At 37.6% G+C, this 23,159-nt stretch overlaps 1 protein-coding gene across 6 annotated transcripts in view; it reads right to left on the bottom strand.

Annotated features, from left to right (window-relative positions):
- Window positions 1-23,159, bottom strand: part of RALGAPA1 (Ral GTPase activating protein catalytic subunit alpha 1) — a 236,491-nt gene that overhangs the window by 124,070 nt on the left and 89,262 nt on the right. For 2 of the 6 annotated variants that reach the window (XM_014570781.4, XM_014570783.4), the window contains exons 17-21: window positions 21,755-21,895; window positions 9,025-10,590; window positions 6,956-7,080; window positions 5,896-6,112; window positions 4,088-4,264 (exon numbers count right to left, since the gene is read on the bottom strand). In XM_014570781.4, the coding sequence (XP_014426267.3) occupies window positions 4,088-4,264; window positions 5,896-6,112; window positions 6,956-7,080; window positions 9,025-10,590; window positions 21,755-21,895 (2,226 nt within the window). The remainder of the gene's footprint in view (window positions 1-4,087; window positions 4,265-5,895; window positions 6,113-6,955; window positions 7,081-9,024; window positions 10,591-21,754; window positions 21,896-23,159) is intronic. The other 4 variants (XM_006117691.4, XM_014570782.4, XM_006117693.4 and 1 more) reach the window with 4 other exon arrangements.

Below are 23,159 nucleotides of genomic sequence, written 5' to 3'. Positions count from 1 at the left end.
AATGTTTCTAGTAAAAAAAGTGAAGCACCAAACAGCTGTGGTCGGCTTATCAACAGGTCTACAATTTTAAGCTCTTTTGAATTACAGAACTGAATATTTAATATGTTATCACTGTAGATCGGGGTCGGCAAACTCTGGTTACCAGTCCATCCAGGTAAGCCACTAATGTGCTGGGATGTTTTGTTTATTGGAGAATCTGTAGGCATGGAGGCCCTCAGCTTTCAATGGCAGAGAATCAACAAGTATAGTGCTTTGGCCGTGTGACAGGGCACCCCAAGGACAAAACCAAGAAAAGCTGCAGACCGTGGAGGATGATCCGAGAGTCAGCGGGAACGCGTGTAATCAAGAGTCTTGAGCCAATAATAACATCTGCCTGAGTCAATGACCTTCGAGAATGCTGTGTTTGGGACTGTGAAAAAGCACAGTTTGTGAAAAGCAGGATGTGGACTTTTGGGAAGTTGAGAGGGTATAAAGATAGTTGTAATCTTGCAATAAAATGATTTTGTGCTTGCACCGGCTGGAGTCCGTGCCTTCATACACCACAGTTTGTCATTTTCAGCCAATAGGAGCTGCAGGGTGGCATTGGCCAAGGGACGTGCTGGCTGCTATAGGCTTATAAAAGGGTCATACAGTTTTGCCATTTTTAATCTAACCATCTTGGATAGATTGGCTTGTAAACAAATGACCTAATGAGTCAGTATATATGGTAAATATTCTCTCAAAAAATTAGACCTATCATATCCAGAAAGCATTAAAGAAAATTCAACTGTTGTCTGAAGAATAACTAACTAACTAAATAAGTGATAGAAATGTAGCCGTGTTAGTCTGGTGTAGCTGAAACAAAAAAGAGGACTATGTAGCACTTTAAAGACTAACAAGATGGTTTTTAAGACTACACTTGAAAGAGAATTCTCTGAACTGTCATTCATGCTTAAATTCGACACTTTACACCTAAGTTTGAATAAAGACGCTAATTATCTTACCCATTACGAAGACAGCTTCCCCAATTATCACCTCTAATATCATTAGCGCTCAGACATTTACCCCCCTCCATCCTTCCTTCTGTTCTGAAATTTGATTTGTCCTTTTCATGTGTGTTCATTTTTTTTAATTGTATCCTTTGGTATATATGGTTGTGACAATGTTCTTCCACTATTTGATCTGAGGAAGTGGGTCTGGACCACGAAAGCTCATCACCTAATAAACCATCTTGTTAGTCTTTAAAGTGCTACATTGTCCTGTTTTTTGTTTTAACTAAATAAGGAAACTGAATTGTTAAACTATGGAATACAGGGATTTCTAGTTTACTTCAAGTGAAAAATTCAACATGACCTTAAATATGTGGTTTTAATTAATGCTCTTATAACAAAAGATAGTAGCAGCTCACTGAAGTGGACATTGAACAACAAATCTGAAAAACAACAGAGATAGATTATGCGGAAATATCTGCCCCCCCCTTCCTTTCAGCACTGCTCTGCAACATAGACTGTTTCTGTCTGGTAGTTAAAAGATTTTAAAAAAATTATTAGCTGCTGGTCACTTGTCCATCATCTTTTCTCAGACCTTATATAAAATGCATAAGTCAGGTTAATAAGCCACATGACTTCACCAAGAAGACCTTATTTACTACTTTCCACTCAAAAGCAGAAAATTGTTTATTGTAAGGTGAGGGAGTCATGGGGAAGAGAGTACATTAAGTACTGTATTAAAAACCTCTTAAAATAAACTTTTAAAAATTATTTTCCTGTTTTCTGCTCTCTCCACATAGAAAAAGATATAGTGATGAAAACAATTCTGAATGGGAGATGGAAAAGAAAGAGCAGACTAATTATGCCAATGTGATAAACCATTAGATTCTTCTGAAAATACTGAAGAATATTCCACCACAGTTACCTCTAATTTTTACGAACAGTATGGTGTAATAACTGCTATATTGCTACTGAACCAAGAATTATTGACAAACTCATTCATTTCCTGCTAATACCCCAGTAAGGAAATTTTCTTTTCCCACCAAGAAACTAAAAGTAGAGCTAAGAAATTAATAAAAATAAATATCTTCCCCTAACAAAAAAGGCTGAGCCTAGATTTCAGGAATAAAACAAAATCCAAGTCAGTGGCTGTCACAAAAACCACAGAAGGATAATTCTATTATTTGTTGCAAATTTTACCAGTGAGAGGGCAACTGCAAGCAACAACTCAAAACGGCAAAGAAAATGTCAACAATTTGAAGGAAAAACTCAGGCAATGAATTTAATCCTCTTAACATTTTATCAAAAAAACAATTAAGACGGCAAGAGTACAACTGAATAAAGCTTAATAAAGCCACTAGTACCAAGCTGCTCTGAGTATAGAGACAGTTTCAGGAAGGGGAAAACAGAGTATTTCAGCTCATCTGCCACAAGTAGGAATATCTTCAATATGTCTAAAAATGCAGGAGTGATTTTTTATACAGTTCCGATCGCCCAAGGTATAGATACACTGTTGCAAAAAATGAAACTTCAAAGTGGCAAGCATGTTTGAATCCTGCTTACAACTGGCATGGTATTTTACAAAACAGCTAGAGAACAAGGGATATGAAACTGCCTATGAAATTCATAAAGCCTGGCCCTAGAAAACTCGAGAGACACTTCCTCAGGAAGCATGTTGGAGAAGATTCTTTCCTATACAAGGTAACCCACTCACTTTAGGCTCATAGCCTAATTCTTAAGAGGCCGATCCTTACTATACTAAAAAGGGTGAACATGGAGGCTACGTCTACGCTGGCATGATTTTCCGGAAATGCTTAAAACGGAACAGTGTTCTAAGTATTTCCGGAAAAAGCATGTCTACATTGGCAGGATGCATTTCCGGAAAAGCACTTTTCCCGGAAAAGCGTCCGTGCCAATGTAGACGCGCTTTTCCGCAAAAAAGCCCCGATCGTCATTTTCGCGATCGGGGCTTTTTTGCGGAAAAGAAATCTGTGCTGTCTACACTGGCCCTTTTCCAGAACAGTTTTCTGGAAAAGGACTTTTGCCCGAACAGGAGCAGCATAGTTTTTCCGGAAAAGTACTGATGATTTTACAGTAGATCGTCAGTGGTTTTCCAGAAATTCAAGGGGCCAGTGTAGACAGCTGGCAAGTTATTCCGGAAAAGCGGCTGATTTTCCGGAATAAGTGGCCAGTGTAGACACAGCCGGATTGTATGCAGCACATACGGTAATATTTTACATATCAAAAGGCAACAAGCTCCATAACATTATCTCAGTATGGTCTGTAAGACTGGATTGTTTCAGGCATTCCATGGTGTAGCACAGGCCTGCACAACTTGGAAAGTGACGAGGGCAATATTACTCCAAAGAAAACAGCTATGGAATGCAAGTAGGAATGCTCTCTCAAAAAATTCTGAACACACGGACTAAAAACTTTTGTCAAGCAAAAAAAGTGTCTCCACTTGGCCTCCTAGCATTTGTCTCTCCTGCACCTTGCCCCCTTCCCCTTTCTCCTGACCTGCTCCCCTCAGCACAAGCCCCTTCCCCCTCCCCTACCTGGCTTCTGACTTCCAATTTGTGAAGCTGCCGGAGCCATTTTAAATCCCATTTTAAATCACCAGCCATGACGTCACAATGCCACATCACGTCAGTCTCCTAGCGTCCGCCAGCATCCCGCCCTCTGGCTTGAGTCTTGCCTCCTCATGCCGGAGCTGTATGCAGGCAGCCCGGCAGCGAGAATCAACACACTTCCCCCTACCCGGTGGTGCTCTACTCCTCTGCCTGGCCAGCAGATTGGATGGGGCCTAGCTCCTAACACTATCAGAAAAATACAGTCTATTATGTGCTCATAATTTTCTACATGATACGACTAAGTTTTCCCAGAGAAGACTAAACATAAACCTAACACACTCTGTATTTACTGATCTTAAGTAAACAAGAAGTTTTTCCTAGTCAGGATATTTGACTCAACATTTTTCATAAGGATTTCAATTAATGTAATACCTGAAAGCCAAATATCACTATGCACAGAAAACATATTACATTGAAAAGTTGCTATCTGTATTCTTCAACATGGATGGTAAAATATTTTAAATAAAATTTATTTTACAACTACTTTACCAGTAATAGTTGCTGCTTCAGCAGATAGTGGTTGCTGGTTAAGACTGCTCGTTTCAGAATCAATGTGGAGTGTGGTTAGACTAGCAACTTCCTGTTCCTCTGCACTCTGCTGATGTCCTGAAATTACATCAATCTCCGTGGAAGCTGGTGTCCCAGCATCAGTTCCAAAACTGAAATCTACAATAAGGAAAGTGCTATGTTGTTGTTAATCCATTGCTGATGAACACAAACTTTAATTAACATAGCTAAATAGAAAAATTACTAAAGAAAATAACCAAAGATGGTTCATATGAAAATGCATACATTTCTTTATGTTAACAGCTCAATCAATTACTCCAAAACCAACAATTAAATAGAGAACAATTGACCATTTCAGTCACAAAAAATGAGTTATGCAAAACACATTGTTATTACATATTCTGAATTCTATTTAATTGGCAAGGTCAATGTTTTTACTTCATTCTCATCATCTAAATATAATATAATGCACAAATTATGGAATCTCTTCTAAACTATACTGAGGACTTGTCTACATGGAGACAATATGCAGCAAGCCTAGGTTTGAATCTACACCAGTGTTTTTCTTGTTGAGAAAAAAACGGTCACCTGCTCCTTTAAGGGCAGCCATTTTAAATTATGTTCTCCACGGCACACCAGTGTGCCACGGAACACAGTTTAAGAAACACTGATCTACACCATACCTCCTTGCCAAATCATAATTAGCCATGTGAATTGTACTACCATGCACTGACAGTTCCATAGTGTGCTCTGCAAGCTAATACAATGTAAATTTATACCGTGTTGCTGAGCACTAAGTCTCCATGTAAACAATCTGTAGAGTGCCTAAGAGACAGACAGTTATGTACTAACTTCAATTGAGAATACTATGGCAAATGGCAGTATTCCACAAATAGCACTAAATTGGTTGTTTTGTACCCCATGTTTCAGATTTAACACCTTTGAGATTATAACCCTGAAGACAGAATCATTTGGGCCAACATAACTTTCATCATGCTGCTTTATAGTAGGTTTTAGAGCATCACCAGGTTCAATCATTGCTGAGATTCACAATCTGTCACTACAAAAAAAGCAATCTGTGGCTTTTTTACACTTACACTTTTTTACATATACAAATTACACCAGTAAAACAGTTAACTATCTACTAGTTACTTAACTTCGAAAGTGAATAATTTCCCCACTTTACATAGTTATTTAAAAAAAAACAACCTCATCACTCCTTGCTTGTACATGCTGTAGAAAGTCATAATCTTCAGTGACACTTATGGCTTCTTCCCATTAACAAGAATAAGAGTGGCATGAACAAGAAGAATTAAAAGAAAAATGGTTTAATGCATTAGCTAGGTCTTCCTTAGTATTTTGCTTCACTATTCCTAACTACATAGTCAACAACTGCTATACTGTGAAAGGTTTCTACTGTTTTAAACTGATATTTTGAGGAAATAAAAAAGAATTCCAAAATGAGTGCATAAAAACATTCCTCAGTGTAGAGACTGTATCTTCCCAGATACATTGTGTAGTGTTTGGGAGAAGGGGGACATTCAATACTTTACACAATAAGGTTCCATTTCTGCTTTTGGCTCTACTTTAGAACAAATAGTAAATAAATCATTTTTAATAAGAATTATTGTATCTTTCTTTTACTATATTACTTCACTAAGTAAACTACTTATAACATCAATAGGATGTTCACATGATTGCATCTTCAAGAGACCAATGACTACAACCTATTTAAAAATGAAAATATGCATAGATAAAAAACACTACTACTATTGGAAAAATATACTTGCTTTCAAATTTGCGGCCATCATACTGGAAAGCACTGAATGAGTCAGAATGACTATCTGAACTGATCAGGTCACTGCTTCCTGCACTGGCAGGAGATGTCCATTCAGAAGGCACACCCGGATCATCTACAGGGCGCATTTGATTCTGCTTGTTCAACACATCAGGAAGGTCTTTTGGAACTTCCAGGCTGCCAGGACTGCTCCCTCTTCTTGTCACATTCTAATAATTGAAGAATTGTAAAGTATTTTACAATCTAATAACGTTTCCTTATTCACAATAAGCAGTTATCACACATTTACAAATGTCAATATTTAGGGAAACAGCTTACAAATAATCAAAATCAAAATGTCTAGAGATGATTATAGATTTTTAAAGTATCTTTTTGTAAGATTCACTTTAGTTTATTGAAAGTATACAAGTTATAATATTTTGAAGTTACCTCCTTTACGAAAATAATTAAAAAATAATTTAAAAGTAATATTCAGAAGTAACTGAACTAATTCTTCCAGTATCTGTAGTGGTATCATGAAAAGTACATAATGCAGAGAATTGTAGGGCTTAGAATTTGTGAACTCAGCATGTGCCAAAATTGTGTACGCTAAAAACCCCAATGAGCCAGTAATAAATGTGGGTGTAAGCATGTGCATATAACAGTGTGTAAAAATCTCTTACACATGCCTGTGCTTTGGGCTTTTTGTGCACAAAAATTGGGGAACAAATGTGCATGCATACTTCAAAAGACTGGGATTGAGGCCAATGTCTGAAATGTATTTGCTAAAACTAAAGAGATGCAGATAATATGGAGATAGAATATTTTGAAAATTATCTCCAAAATAGTAAACAACATTTTCAACCTAACCTTTCATTAAATATTTATGAAAAAAAAAACAGCCCTAAAAACAATCTTGAGAAATTTTGTTTTACAGCCTACAAAACCGAAAGCAAAGTCTCAATATGTACTAAGAGTCAAATGCTATGTATGTGCTAATTCGCTAGAGTAAACACAATACTCAATATTCACTTGAATGTCTTTTCAATGTATTGAAAAGTAATGAAACTTACCAAAGCACTACCAGTGCGGAGTCTCTCAGCTATAAACTCATCCATGAGGTCAGGAACATTTGTATTGCTACTGCCAATATCATTAGGTAGAGGGTGCAGCTTTTGACTCATGTCCTCTCTATTGGCTAAAAGCAAATGAATGACTACATATAGTAAGGGACACTTTCAAAAATACATTTTAAAATAACTGAAGTCAAATCAACAAACCTAGTCAGTAAAAATAGATTACTTCCCAAACATGCATTTAAGAATTTTCTCCTCTTGAATAGATTCAATTTTAAGAATTAGTACATCTCTTTCCCTTCCCTCCTCCCTCGCCACTAAGCAGGTGTTAGTCAATTTCCAGAATAACCTTAAACAGAAAGGAAACTTACAGATAAGCACTACTCAAAGTTGTTAAAGCTTGCTTTAAGGATATAGCATACATCCCTCCTCCCTTCCTCCATATCACAGACACACAAAAATACAAAGTCTAAGATTTTGTACTATTCCTAATGAGAAACAATGTTGGTCAAGAAAATACACTATAGAAAAATATGATAAATGTCAGTGTAGTAGTGTATACAGTTAGTATACTTGCAAATAAAATATTAAAATAAAGCATGGCAAAACATGGAATACAAACTCAAAAAACTCTTTAAATGGTCAGTGATTTATGAACAATTAATTAATTTCTTTTCTTTTTTCACATTATATAGAATTCCTTTGCCTTAATTATATTATAAATGTCACACATAACTATAGCATTATAGCCTTTAAGGTTGAAATTTGTTCAAATTCCTACATAAAAATTATCCCTCAGCTGACTATAGTAAAACTGATTATATTAATTGAACAATAAAACCTTAATATCAAAATATCAAATAAAATACTTTCAAATCATTTGCGTGTCAATATATTTTTGCAAATGTAGACTGTTTCCCTTGGAAAAACTACATAAAATATGCTAAAACAAAAAGTTCAGAAATAATCTGTTTTTCTGAGACATTACGATAATAGTATTACTGCCCAAATTGTTATTGTGCTAGGCGTACAAAGACTGCCCTCAGGTGGCATTAACATCTCAATGCAGGATGCATGACAGAACATTCTGTTAATCATGCAGGCAGAGCCGTGTAAAAGGAAAACCTACCTTACTGCTGAATGTTAATTTATTGTTCATTTAAGGTTATTTAAGATGAGAACTTAAGATGAATATTAGAATGATAGCCTTCTTCTGTTTGATCAGTCCATAGAGGTCCCATATTAAGCTGAAGGACTATCCTGAGACCTTTATGCACATCCATGATCCCAAGAAAAAGAAAGCAATGACAGACGTTGCCAAGATACAACAGCATCCACTTCAGTGAATGCATACAGAAAGGCCTAAAGCATGTTTTGAAATGGTTAAAACAAAAAATTACTAAAGCCACATTGGATTTTTATAACAAAGCCATTCAAATAAGAGGAAATTTCTGTGTTTTATTTAATGTTAAAATATTCTGTATTTGTTATATAACCAATTAAAAGCCAAGTCTCAACTTCAAAGCCTAATTTTGGGAGAATTTTTTGTTTTGGAGGAGAGAAGGAGGAGGAGGAAGAAAACACACTAAATGAACTAGCAATTTTTAATAGCTCAGTCTAACTGGCAGATAGCCAAGTCTTTTTACTACACAGATAAACCATAGGTACCAGGACCTAATATTCCACTAGAAATAAAAAAAAATCTGGAAAGCTGGACCATAGGCTAAATTTCAAAACCTTCTAGTATAAGCTATGATTCAGGGACACTTGCATTTGATCCCTTGGTAGGTCATTTACTGTCTCTTCCTCTTCCCTAACTTGATGGTCTTCAGCAGCAAAGAGGTTCAACTAAGTATCTTTAAAAAGGAAATTAGTCATTTAAAGTATTAAACATAACTTATGCTAGGGAAAAGTTCAGCTGGCTAAATGGCGCATGCATAACCAAACAGGGAAAGCAGTGATCATCCCAAAGCCTTTTGATTGCTTAAAAGAGCTTGCTTCAGTTGCATTAAGCCAAACTGGTGCTGCCTTTCTCCTTTGGCACTGTGCACACTGTTAGTGCTCACCTGCAGCTTTCCTTCCAAAATAGCCCATTACATGACTGTACAGATCCCTCAGTGGAGCCTCTGCTGGTATTCTGTTCTGCCTCTGTGGGGAAACATTTGCCTTCGGCTTCGAAAGAGCATGTACAACAGTTTTATAAACACCGCCCAGGGAGCCCTGCTGTTGTCCTGACTCCTGACCTGATGGCCTAGGTGCACTACGATTATGCACCTGATTAAGTCCAATACTTTCCTTTGGCAGAATGAGTGTTTGAGCTTCTGTGGATTCCTTAGTCTGCTTACTACTAACTGAAACTGAACTGACTACATCTAGAGGTCTATATACTCCTGGTCTGACCAGCTCCGTAACAGCAGATGTGCTGGTGTTTGTGTTGCTGCTACTGCAGCTGCTACTGGTACCACTACTGAAGCCACCGAGTTTACGAAGTCTTGCCCTCCAGGGGGCCTCTTTGTTTTCTAAAGGGTTATAAAATTGAACTGATTCAGTAGATGGTCTAAAAGTAACATGAACACTATTTCGTTTCTTAGCAGTTATTTTCATAATTTTGGCCCTATGGGTTACAGTTTCAGATATACTCCTTTTAGTTGGCAGAAGTAAGTTTGTGCCTGTAACATGAGGCATTTCAGGGTTAAGTGGTGCTTTAGGTAGACCTTTCTTTGCATGCATAACACGTGTGCTGGTTATTTTTTCGTTAAACTGGGCATTTCTAGGCTTTTCAGCTAAAGCTACTTCCACAGCTATGTCTACATCAACTTCAGTAGCTGTTTGTTTGTACAGATATTTCTTCCTTTCTTTATCATCAGGGCTATTTGACCCATGCTCAAGTAAGTTTTTACTTTGTTTATCAATATTTAATTGTTTGGCTTTATACATTGCTTGATTTCTTGTAAAATTGTCTACCTGGGTAGGCGCAATATTACTTATAAAGCCACTTTGGTTCTGTTCTAGTTGTAGCTCTACATTTTCAGCTCTTTCGGAAACAGTGTTGCTACTTGCACCTTTAACAGTCTGATCGCTATACTCTAATCCATCCAGTGGTAAGCTATCATTTCTATTTACTGTTGTATTGATTTCAGGAGGAGAAGCCTCAAATTTATCTATTTCAAAGTGACTGCAAAGTTCTTCTTTTTCCTTAAGATATTCTCTCAGAGAGGAAAGGAAATCATCTTCACCTTCAAGGTCAACATACTGGCTTTGTTCAAGCGCTGAATTTGCAATATCTACTGGCCCTATCAAATGACAGAGATGGTCATAAATACTATCCCCAACTTCCAAGGAGGAATCTCTGCTATTTGTATCAGTAAAATGACTTTCAGTGGATCTATATACTGAAGAGGTCTCAGTGGAACTTTGTAAGCTTGGCTCATGATGGGATGAACTGTCAGTGACAGGAACTGCACCTTTGGCTCGTTCAACTGTGAATGGTTCCAGGATGTCAGACGTGCTGCTACTTCTTGGTAATGGCTGTTCCTCATTCAGTGCACCAAAAACTTCACTTGGGGTGTCCTCACTCTGTGAAAAATGTCTGACTCGAGATGGACGTGGAAGAATTTGAGTATCATCAATGTCTGTAGAAAAAAGTTATAAGTAATGTACACAAAGTAAGTCTACAAAGATTATATTATTCTCTGCTATATCCTGATTATATGCTTTTTTAAATATCCAGAAAAAAGTGCAGAGTCTTATTTCTTCAGTACAAAGATATTTCATCCAATACCAAATGTTAATATCATATGCAATAGCCATTACAGAATATGATATAAGTGAGTTAGACCATCAGAACACAGTTTAAACGTTAACATGCATGGAAATGGACAGTGAGATCATGAAACATTTGGAAGTACAGTTAAAGCTAGAGCTGTGCCAATAAGTTAAATAATTCAAGCAAAATTATTTTAACACTCAAAAGAAAAAAAGTTACTTGTAATATTAATTATCTCAACAGCAGAACTCTCCATGGATTTAAACTCTTGAGAAATAAATTCAAGAGGAGAACACGGCAGTTATCTGGAAAAATAAGAAAGTTCAGTACACATGGGCGACTTCTATATTTTTCACTCTCCATAATTTTTTAACTCTATCTAATATATAATGTGGACGTGCAGACTTAAGTTTTAAGAAGAGAAGATGCGGAGCAGTTAGGCCCTCTGAGACGTACATGTACAGACGAAACAACTGAATTCTTTTATTAGTAAAAGCATATTTTCCTATATACTTCTAGTCTTCAAGAATGCAAAGCTAAGAGGAGTAACTGATACAATAGATATTACCACACTAACTGTGAAAAGACCCCATTTTGGGAAGCCAACCCCCGCCCCCCCCCCCCCGCCAAAAAAAAAAAAAAAAAAACAGACCAGGACTGGGATCAAATTAAAAGAAAGCAAAACAAAAAAACCTTCCTCAAAAATACCCATAAAACCTGCCCAAAAAAGCACAACACGTCAATACCTCCTCAAACAGTTTTATTCAAATAAATTTAGCATTCATGACCGTTACTAATCCTTGACCTAAAAACTAAAATCATACACCCACAGAACAGTTAACACAGTTTAACAGAATAAGAGATAAATCACCTTTAGGGGTATAGGAGAAAGCACGCTATGCCAATTGAATTATTAGTTCCTGACCCCTCCACTGAGGTTGTTAATACACGTGAAAGTTAGTACAGGTTGTACTTCCTATAAGTGGGACTCTCTGGTCGGACAACATCCCTGGTCTGACAGGGCCCAAGTATAACGAAGTTGGGCAGTAGGGCAGCAGAGACTCAGCTGGGAGCAGGGCGTGCAGGGGTGGGCAGTGCAGCGGGGAGCTCTGGTCCCTGCGGCCAGGCGGTAGTGGGGGCCCAGCAGCAGCACATGTGGAACTCTGGCCCCAGCTGCTGAGCAGCAGTAGCGGTAGCACTCAGGGATGGCAGTGGCAGCTGTGGAGCTCTGGCCCCGGAGTTAAATCCCCTGCTGTGGAACTCCAGCCCTGGTGGCAGCCAGGGAACTCTATCCCTGTCTGTGGAGCTCTGACCTAATTCAGGATTGGTGAGGTCCTGAGGGTGCCAGAAAAGGGAGGTCCAAACTATACTAACTGCAGTGCAGGGCTGCTGCAGAAGCAATATCTATCACCTAGCAAATGGGCAGCAATCACACCAACCTCCCTTTCACATCATTTCTAATGCCAATGGATTATAACTTCATCCCTCTAATTTCCTAAAATTCTAAAGCAAACAAACATATACCACCAAATCAGCAGCAATGTGTGATGAAAAAAAGGGATAACAGTAAATGTATGTTATGGATGCTAAATGAGTATGAATTTCCTGATAGGAATTATAGCTATTTGAGACAGTATTTTTAATAGAATGTGTAAGTTTTATTATAAAAGTATCTGCCTCATGTTTGTTAGAATGACTCATTTCCTGGTTATGCTTTATAATTGTAAATTCTTGTTGACAACCAGAAACACTATTAAAAACAATCAAGACTACTTCATCATAAAAATAGAGTAACTCTTTAGGTAAATTAATTAAACAGTCTTCTCTTTACAACTGCAATGATATACAAGAGAATCTGGCAGGTTACAGATTAACCATCCTGTGTTAAAGAACATAACTTTTAGTTAAAACTGAGGCTGAAGTTACCTTATGAATCTCCAATTTCAGGGGCCTATGTAAAGAGAAAGATAACCTTTGACCTGAAATTTCTTATTATTCAACCAAAGGGGAATATTTTGGAGAAGTTAGATACAATTCTCTGTAGCCATTTCTCAGTGATGTGTGCCCCTTTGTGTGGAAGTAGTAACAAGTATTTTCAAGCTAAATTATTTAGGAAGTGGGAATTGGTTACAATAGATTAAAAATAAAAACAACCAAATTGATCATGGGCATAATCCTTTAGGCCTGATCATCAAGTTCACAGATGACACTAAGCTGGGGTAGAGGTAGATACACTGGAGGGTATGTATAGGGTCCAGAATGACCTAGCCAAATTGGAGGATTAGGCCAAAAGAAATCTGATGAGGTTCCACAAGGAGAAGTGAAGAGTCCTGCACTTGGGAGAGAAAAATCTCAGGCTCTGTTACAGGCTGGGGACCAACTGGCTAGGCAGCAGTTCAGCAGAAGAGGACCTGGGGATTACAGTGGATGAGAAGCTGGATATACATCAACATGTGCCCTTGCAGCCAAGAAGGCTAACAGCATATTAGGATGTATTAGGAGAAACATTACCAGCAGATCTAAAGAAGTGATTATTCCCTTTATTCAGCATTGGTAAGACCACATCTGGAGTACTGTGTCCAATTCTGGGCACCAATTACAGAAAGGATGTGGACGTACTGGAGAAAGTCCAGCGAGGGCAATGAAATGAGTAAAGGGACAGACCACATGACTTATAAGGAGGAGCTGAGGGATTTTGGCTTAATCTACAGAAGAGAAGAGCGAGGGGGGATTTGATAGAAGCCTTTAACTATCTGGGGGGGGGGGCGTTCTAAAGAGGCTGGAGAGAGGCTGTTTTCATTAGTAACAAATTAGAACATGAAGAGCACTGGTCTCAGGTTACAGTGGAGAAAGTCTAGATTGGATATTAGGAAAAACTATTTTACTAGGAAGGTAGTGAAGCTCTGAAATGGGTTACCTAGGGAGGTGGTGTAATCTCTACCCCTTGAGGTTTTTAAGTCTCAATTTGACAAAGCCTTGGCTGGGATGATTTAATTGGGATTGGTCCTGCTTTGGGCAGGGGGACCATCCTGGTTGTGGCTGTCCTATGGCTCCTCCAGGCAGGTGCGGGGAAAGGGAAGCTGGTGCTTCAGATGCCCCAAGTGCATTGCAGGCTCTCTCCAGCCGTGCTTGTGTGGGGAGAACCTTGTGGCTCTGGCTTGGGGGAGAGGATGTGCAGCAGGAAGGGCTGATCCAGAGGTTAACCTCCCCAAAGGGAGTCTCCACCTACCTCTGCTGTTAATGGTATTTTTAAGTAGCTGAGTTAAACCAACACACAGATGAATGATGACACTTCACAGCATTTAGATATTCTTCAGTCTCTCTGTAGACTCAGACAAATATTACTACATCTGTTATGTTCTTTCACTCTTTAAAGATTTTCTTTGCAGCTAAAAGAACTAGAGCATAAGATAGCAGCCTAACACAGGTAGTGATCCACTGTATGCCTTTTCCCCATAACTGAGCCATGGAGATAAATCCCTTTATTTTTTGGATAAACTTTGGCTTCTAAACAAACAAAATGTAAGCCTGAAAATGGCAGACTGTGCATGTGCGCAGTGGTATGATTTTCCATTACATAAAAGTGTACCGGATGCAGATCTCCAAATACATGCACACAAGTAACTCAGCATGCTGAAAGAAAAAAAGCCCATAATTTTGAAATAAATACAATGTTGATTCTATATTCTTTAGTACTGCTGATGATCCACTCTTCATACATATACATATGAGAATGCAGACAATTCCAAACAAATTTGTTAGTAATGATTCTTGAGAGAAAAATTAAGGAAGTAAAATGCAAAAATAAATTAACTTACTGCAATGCTACTGTTTAGAATTTATAGACATGTTCAGAAATACAAAGTTCTGGTTTCCTCAGCAACTGGAATTCATCTTTGTTGCACACTAGCATAAATTCAATTTTAGACACTATTTATTTGGGGGAGGAAAGATTCTTATTAATTGAACTGCAGAAACAACCAGTAGGGCTTGGAATCAAGTGGTGAGTAAAACACATGAAAAGTGTGTCGTCTGTCTCCTTCCTCGAATCTTCCTAACCCCATCTTCTGGACCCACCGATGGCTTCATACTAAGAAACAGGATGAGCAGATGACTTCATAGCAGCTGATGGGGAGCATGATGGAACAGGCATGTAGCCAAGAAGTGACTAAGGAAAGTTATTTACTTGTTCATATAACATAAGAACTAGGCTGTCACCAAATAAAATGAAAAGGTAGCAGGTTTAAAAAAAAAACAAACAAAAGGAAGCATTTTTTCATGCAATGCACAGTCAACCTGTGGAAATCCTTGCCAGAGGATGTTGTGAAGGCTAGGACTTTAATGGGATTCAAAAAAGAGCTAGATAAATTCATGGAGGCTAGGTCCATCAATGGCTATTAGCCAGGATGGGCAGGAATGGTGTCCCTTGCCTCTGCTAGTCAGAAGCTGAGAATGGGTGACAGGGGAGGGATCACATGATGATTACCTGTTCTTTTTATGCCCTCTGGAGCACTTGGCATTGGTCACTGTTGGAGGACAGGATATTGGGCTAGACAGACCTTTGGTCTGACGCTGTATTCTTATGTTCTTATGCTGAAGAAATCAACTTGTCAAGAGAAAATCAAAGCACAGAAAAATAGAAATTTGGTTTTGTTCGAGGCGAACTGCCATGACTGACATCATCTTTGTAAACACCCTTCGGGTCATAAGAAATCCAAAAGAAGCACCTTGTATGGATGTTTTGGACCTACAGCGACCCTGAGAAATTTCTTGTGTGCTAGGTGATCTCTATAAAAATAGGAAATTGTGAACCAATGTCCTCTGTTTAATGAGGGAAATATTGCTGCCAAAATTCCCATTCTGAAATGTACTGCTTGAATGTATATAGTAAGCCATTATAGATCTGGGATAAGCTTCCAATCTCCCTTTTTTAGAGGGGAATCAGGAAATATCTTGAATAGGATCTTTTCCTTTGTTATAGATGAGTCTATGGCTGTGACATGTGGAACGAACCATTTCCCTGAATAGGCAGCTCCTCATGACAGTGGTCCCGTGGAGGTGCGGAGGGGGGGAGGAGAGGACACACACACACACACACACACACAGATGGGGATTGTGAACAGGGAAGGAATTCACAGCTCTAGATTATCTTATCATAATTGTTTCTTTGTAGATGGATGGGTTCAGAAAGTGAAAGCAAGAAGCACAGTCTGTGTAGTTCTTCGCAGCCTCTGACACTGGCTTGAAGGCTCATAAGTCGTATGGTGGAAAAATGGTTGGGAAGCAAGTCTTTGCCTATATGGCTGCAGCCTACAGAACTCTTTCTTGCTGATGTATAAACCCCACGCAAATGGAGAGTTCCCAAATCTTCTGGTAAGCATAGGGATCTTCGCTCATGCTTCTGCTTAGAGGTAGCAAACGGCTTATTCACACCTTTCTTGGTAGCAGTACTGTAGGCAACAGAGCCTGGCGGTGCACTCTGATTTCTCAGCCAATTGTACATGGGATTCTCCTGGATCTGGTCCATGAGGAACCTACGCAGTCATTAGTCTCATACCTTGCAGGTTCTTGGAAGAAAGGCCTGGCAAAATCAAGCACTTGGAGGGAACATGAGTTTCTCTAATGTAGTAGACTGGATGTGGTTGTCACTGAATTGGGAAAGTTCAGGGACATAAGATGTAGTTCTTAAAGAACAGGATTCTGGGGGAGAACACTGCTTACTTTAGTAACACTGAACTATCTACATAAACTATTAACCGAAGTAAACTAATAAACATTAACAGATAAATCAGTGATGGAAGCAAATGTTGTACCCTGGAGACTACTCTGTTTCACATCATGGGCCCCAGGAAGGAACTGGATAGGCAGCTGATTCATACTATCATTTATATTCTTGGTCTAAAGCACAAGAATGACGACTGTGTAGATGCAGAACATCAGCCACTGTTGTCAAAAATCTTCTGGTTACGGATGCATTGAAAGCATGAGCACCCCATTGTACAAATAGCGCCCATTGCATGAAGAACACACTGTTTCCAATTTGGAAGACATACGAGGATAAGGTAAAAGAACAAGGAAGAAGCAGACACATCATCACTCATATGAGAGTGTGAAATCAGTTGCCTGAAGCCTGTGAATATGTATAAAATGCCATCTGAGCACACAAACCGTAACAGAGAAAGGCCTTTTTTGGTTGGGAGCCAAAGTAACAGAATAGGAAGAGACTGTTCCTTTGTAGAAATGAGTTATCTAGCTCAGTGCTGATAATCTAAACTAGCCCTCCCGTTTCCCCCCATACTGGATTCAGAATCATAGCCAGTGCAGTGAGATGAATGGACTGATCAGATGTTTAGTAAGGTATTGGTTCCCGTGCCCACTCAACTGCACAAACAGTATCTTGCTTTCACATGGCATGGATCTAAGTGAGAGAGCAGCAGTGGCCAGGAGTGAGGGCAGACAATGGTCTTTCAACCATGGTCTTTATGTATAACTAGTTTCCAATTCAGTTCAATTGGCTCTGGTTACACAATTTGGCAGTTTTCTCCCACAGCGCTAAAAACCTATACCTAGGTCTATGATAACATTTTATATACTAGGAAATCTGAATCCAGCATTGGACCTTGCACACATGGTAGAAATTACAATCAGTGACCTTCTTAGGAACGGTTTTGAGTTCCTGCCAATGCCTTCCAATTCTAAACTAGAGGATCTTATCTTTAGCAAAGTTTATTTACCATCTACCCTGAACAAAGGGGGAGTATTTTTCTGGCTCATTCTGAAATATACTCAGCCATATGGACATGATAAAGATTTGAAATGAGCATATATGAAAAGATTACTAAAAGAAAAATGTAATGGGATATGAAATCCCTGTGCAATCAATTTATCTTTAAATTTTTGCTTTTGTTCATTATTACTTACAATAGCTTGGGACCTGATAATTTCATTTCCTATAACGTCTTAGAAAAATATTAAGGTTTTATGAACAGTGAATCACTACAAATACCACCTCTATAGGATTCTTTTGAAGAGTATTAAAGAATTAGCAGCCCTAATGGGAGAACAGTTCAGGGAGGCTAAGATGTTCTACATGGACCAACTGCAGTCATCAGCCTAAACTGACAAAATGCAGAAAATTAATAGCACTGGTCTGGGCATCTCAAAATCAACATCTTCTCAAGAGCAGACCATATTCCTGGTATTAATTCTGTTGCTGCTGCCTTAGCTGATCAGTTAAAGAGATTTAGAGCTTTCCTGCTAGAAGTTAAATGTGGAGCCCACTCAGGTTACCAGTTCTGTGCCCTTGATCACTTGAAACACTGTCCTGGAGTTATAAATTGGTACAAATATTCAGATACTATCAAAATCTTGTTTTATTTGGTTCTTTGAGAAAACTGACTTGCCAGGTGTTTAGATATAACCTTTCATTTTCCACCAAAACATGCCATCATCCCACTTACTTGCTGTTCCTGAATACAAGGCTAGAGCTTGACAATAAAGAAAAGCAGAGCATCAAGAATTCTGCACCATTCATCATATGATATCAAGCAAGCAGAAATGTGATTTAATAAAGCTGTAGCTCATGGCTACTATGAAGAGGAATCCATCTTTTCATTATGAGAGTATTTCACTAAGAGCTACTTTTTGGTATTCTTTTGATAGACAATTTCTCTGGCTCCCCCAACTGAATGAACGGATTCAGGCCAAATGGTGACCTGCACTACATGAAGGCAGTACAAGAAGAGAAGGGGGATTCCTGTACTTACTATCTGCATTACAGGTATCAGCACTGTGTAGCCTCCATGAAACTGCTCCAACTACCTCCAAACATGTAGGAAGAAAAGGGCCCAAAGTGTGGAGTCTTGACTCATTGTGTCACATCATTCCTCTCAGGATGCTATGGGCAATGACGGCTCTAGGCTTATAGGCAGAGGTACAATTGAGCTCTCAATAACTTAAAATGAACTAATTTTATGGAGTACAATGAATACTAACTACTTACTCATTGGGTGTATTTTGAAAAAAAAATGCTAGCTTATCTTAAACAGACTATTTCAAGATAATTATAACTGCACTTATTACTTTCATACCAAAGGAAATGTCCCTTTAAAGCTCAATGCAGAAAAAAGATTTTCAAAGTAATATTTTTAGAAATCCAGTGTTAATTCTGAGCATCCATTAAAGGAATTCAGTAGATAATCAGTTTTCAAATTCATAACGCCTAAAAATGTGTAGGAGGCAAATTAGCAGCCTTCATTCTCGGATAGCAGCTTCTAACTTCTGAGTGGGTCCTTCCATTATAGGGAGCAGTACTCAGCATATTTTTCCTTTCCTTTTCTTTTTCAATGACCTCTCAAATGCTATACACTACAGAACAGAATCTGGAAGGTGTAATTTTTCCCCAGTGCAACTGAAGATAAGCTACCAGAGATAGGAGCCTTTTTTCTCCCTTTTTAAATACTAAGACTGATCTAAGCAATTTGTATTCATTTAATTAACAAAAAAAAAAAAAAAAAAAAAAAACCTGAAGTGTTTCAGGTCCATGTTAGTCAGATTAGCATCTCAGTTGTTTTTGAGAGAGAGGAGAATACTATAGAAAAAACTATCAATAGTTTTGAAGTCAGAAGAATATTTTTTCTATTGATCAATTTTAGGATGCATAGGAACTTTCAAAGATTTCTGTCATTACACCATAACGTATGGTCACTTTCAGTACTCTTTGCATTACACATGTATACATACAGTGTTTGGTGCTTCATATATATATATATGCTGTACTGAATGCATTTTATTTCTTACCAAGGAGAATATTCAATCAAAATTTACAGATTAAAATGTACCAGAACAGGTCTACTAGATATTTTATAGAGTTAATAAATCTTCCTAACTAATTCCAACCCACTAGTGTATTTAGAAGCTCTTTTAGATTAACCGAATCTTTCATGAAACAGATTTTAGAATAGTACAGGTTGAACCCCTCATCTGGCACCGTGGGAGAACCTGATTGGTGCCAAACCAGAGAATTTGCCAAACCACAGAAGGTCAACATTGTCTAGCAGCATTACTAAACAGTTCCACCACTTACTGGGCTCTTTGAAGACATTTAAGGATAAATTAGAGCTAAATGTCTTAGAAAAGCCCAGTAAGCGGTGGAACTGTTAGTAATGCTGCTAGACAATATTGACTGTCTGTGGTTTGGCAAATTCTCTGGTTTGAAAGCACAGAACACAGAGCTAGAACTAGTGGTCATAAACCAGCTTTATCGGACAGCGGGAAACTTGGCTATACCCATGATAAATGGACATCCAACCAACAAAAATTATACCAGACCATGGATGTTGCTGGACCAGAGTGTGCTGGACTAGAGAGGTTCAACCTGCATAGTATTAGCAAGCAACATTGAGTCTACAAATAAAAATATTGCATTTAAACTCTGTAAAAAAACCTCAATTCATTATTTGCATTCAAAATTCATAAACGCTACAGCAAAACAACACAGCCGGGTTATAAGGGAACACACTGGTCTGTACCAAGACCCCACCATTAACATTCTTCCTGTCACAGCAATCTTAAATTCTTTAACCCATGTTTTTAAGTTCCACAATGGACATAATAATAGTACAGAGCATTCCTTTTATAAGACTCGCATCTGTCCCAGATTATTTAATTCTAATAAGTGGTTGATTCTTACAAGGGGAGTACATGTTAATATACAAATTATTTTGTACTAGTAGTTTTTAAATCGCTAGATGCTGGTAATTCTTATATCAGTGATTCTTATAAATGGAGTGCACTGATACCATCTAGTTTTTCATTTGTTTTTACCCACACCTCTCAAAGTGCTTTACAAACAATGTTACAGATAGGGAAACTGTGGCACAAGGCAGAGAACTGACCTGCCCAAGATTACCCAGTAGGCCAATGGCAGAGACAGGAAGTTTCAATCCCAATCTAATGCTCTATCAACTATGCCATACTTTCTCACTAATAACACCCAAAATTATCCTGAAATCCAACTCCAAACTTTCTTTAGCCATGTAAGATAGCAGATATAGTGGGTGGTGAATAATAATAATAATAATAATAAAAGTTGAAAACCATTGTTCAACCTGCTTCCCAGAGCAGAATACCATGGAATTCTGATGGGGTTAGCCAGGAATGCAAAAGTTATAAGAAAAGTAACAAGTTGTCAGGTTGCTTCACAAAGACCTTATTAGGCAGGGAATAAATAATAAGGGGGAACATTAGTCAAAACAAAACTAACAGCTTAATGAAGGTGTCACAAAACAGCAGGAAAAAACCCACACCTAGCACAACCAGTTAGTTACTTTTAAAATTTGTGCTAATTCTAAATGCTACTCATTTATAGAAAAACAAAATTCGCCACAAGAAACTATTGTCAGACTTCCAGTCAACCAATATGTTTTCAGAAATCTTCCACTTTGTACTGAAGCCACATTATCCTCTTTGAAATCTCAAAATAGTGGAATTTTTTTAAAGTGTGTATTTTCCACACATTTTAAAGGAGGCATGCATATCGTAATGTTTTTTGCCATGCTACATGGCTTTTGTAAATATCTCTTCACAGATATTCATTCACAAATTACTTTTCTATTACAGTTGACAAATTTGGAAACATCTATGGATTAAAAACTGATACTGAATGACTGTCTATGGCAAGTCAGTTAAGCTAACAATCTGATCTTCTTTTCTTTCTTCCCCCCACCACAAATAAAGCTTTAACTCAATTCTACCTCCCTCACGCATATGGGTGTTAAAATTACGATTACTGAAAAAGCAGAAAAGTTCCATTATTTTCACATTAATAATAAAAATTGGCACAGCACTAACTTCTAACAGCTCCAGAATGGGTTGCAAATATAGCATGATACTTCACGTAACTCAAATCTCTTCCCTTCTCCTCCCCCTCCCCCATAATATTTTACTTTGAAGAATGTTAGCAGAATTTGAATGCAGAAGGATTTAAAAAGTGATAAAGGGAGTGCAGAAATTAGCAGAGGTGGCACTACCTGAAAGCTCATCAGAAAGGGGAGTGAGAACAATATCAGGCAAGAAGGGTTTGGAAGTATGGATCAGAACAGGAGCACTTTTAGCACTGCGTATATAGGCCGATGGCAGAGCACATTCACCAATGGATCGGCTTCTCATGGCTTCAAAAAAGGAAAAGAAAGAAGTGGGGAAGGAAAAAAAAAGAAGAGTGACTATAATGAAAGGCTTGTGTCACAGAAAAAGCAGCAACGAAGAAAACAAAGATAAAGGAAGAAAAATTTTAAAATTAAAACATTTCAGCACGGCAGATATTGGCAGAGCTGTAAGAAAGAAAAAAAATCAGTGGACACATAAGACATTTTGAGTTTTAAACTTTTTATGTAAAGCATCAATAATGCCTTTAATCTGACAATTACAATGATTTTCCATCCAAAATTGAGAAACTAATTAAATTGCATTATTTTCCACTGCATCAGGGGTTGAAAAATCAGCAAGTTCAATACCATTCCAAAAGCAATCAGAACTTGTACAAGTTTAATTTAAACATTAATTTACACTAGTTATAGTCTTTAAACTAGCTTCTTATTGTTGAAGAAGAGTATCCTAATTTTGAAATAAAACAATTTTCAATTAAATTCAAGAGTTTCCAATAGGCTTAAAAGACTAAGAGAAAACTAAATTTGTCAGAGTCAGTTTGCACACAACTATAATAAATATTTCATGAAAATCTAGTTGAAGTCGATTAACCATTTCTTAACTGTTGAAATTTTCTCAACAAGAAGTTCTGAACCAGTTATATTTGATGAATCTTCCTAGATATTAATACTGTCTTCACTTCAGTTTATTCAACTAGCTCACTTCAGTGAGAGGTTCAAAGATGAAAAACCAACTGAGGGATGAAAAGGTGAAAAGATCGTTTAGGGTTTTTTTTTTTTAATAAATCTGAAGTGGAAAACAATAAGGTGTGTGAAAGGATGAGATCTATTAGTTCTAAATTTTTGGAAGGACAGTAAACATGGTGTCCAGAAAAAAAAAAAAAAAAAAAAAAAGTTCAATTTGCTATCTACAGATAAGATACTTCCTTTGTCTAATAAATGAAATCCATGTTTAATAAGCTTACTTTATCCCCTTGAGTTTTCAGCTTTAATTTTATTTTAGTTAACTAAATTTTGAATTGCAGCTTGATTCAAATCATAAGTGAAAATCTAATAATTCAGAAATATGCTTTTCAAGAGTTTTTAAACGTTTTAAAATGCAAACATTAAGAACCTCAATAAATGTGTGCTAAGCTTAAATACATACATATAGGTATAGTGTTTCCTCCTAGTTATCAATTATGCAAAGCAACAAGAATCAACTTCTCATTAAGAAAATAATTAAAAATTACAAATGAAAAACATGATTAAAACAGATTATTTATATTAA

Source organism: Pelodiscus sinensis, chromosome 5, assembly GCF_052426305.1.
Source record: "Pelodiscus sinensis isolate ZL-2025 chromosome 5, ASM5242630v1, whole genome shotgun sequence".
Lineage (NCBI taxonomy): Eukaryota > Metazoa > Chordata > Testudines > Trionychidae > Pelodiscus > Pelodiscus sinensis.
This window is presented reverse-complemented; position numbering and strand designations above follow the sequence as displayed.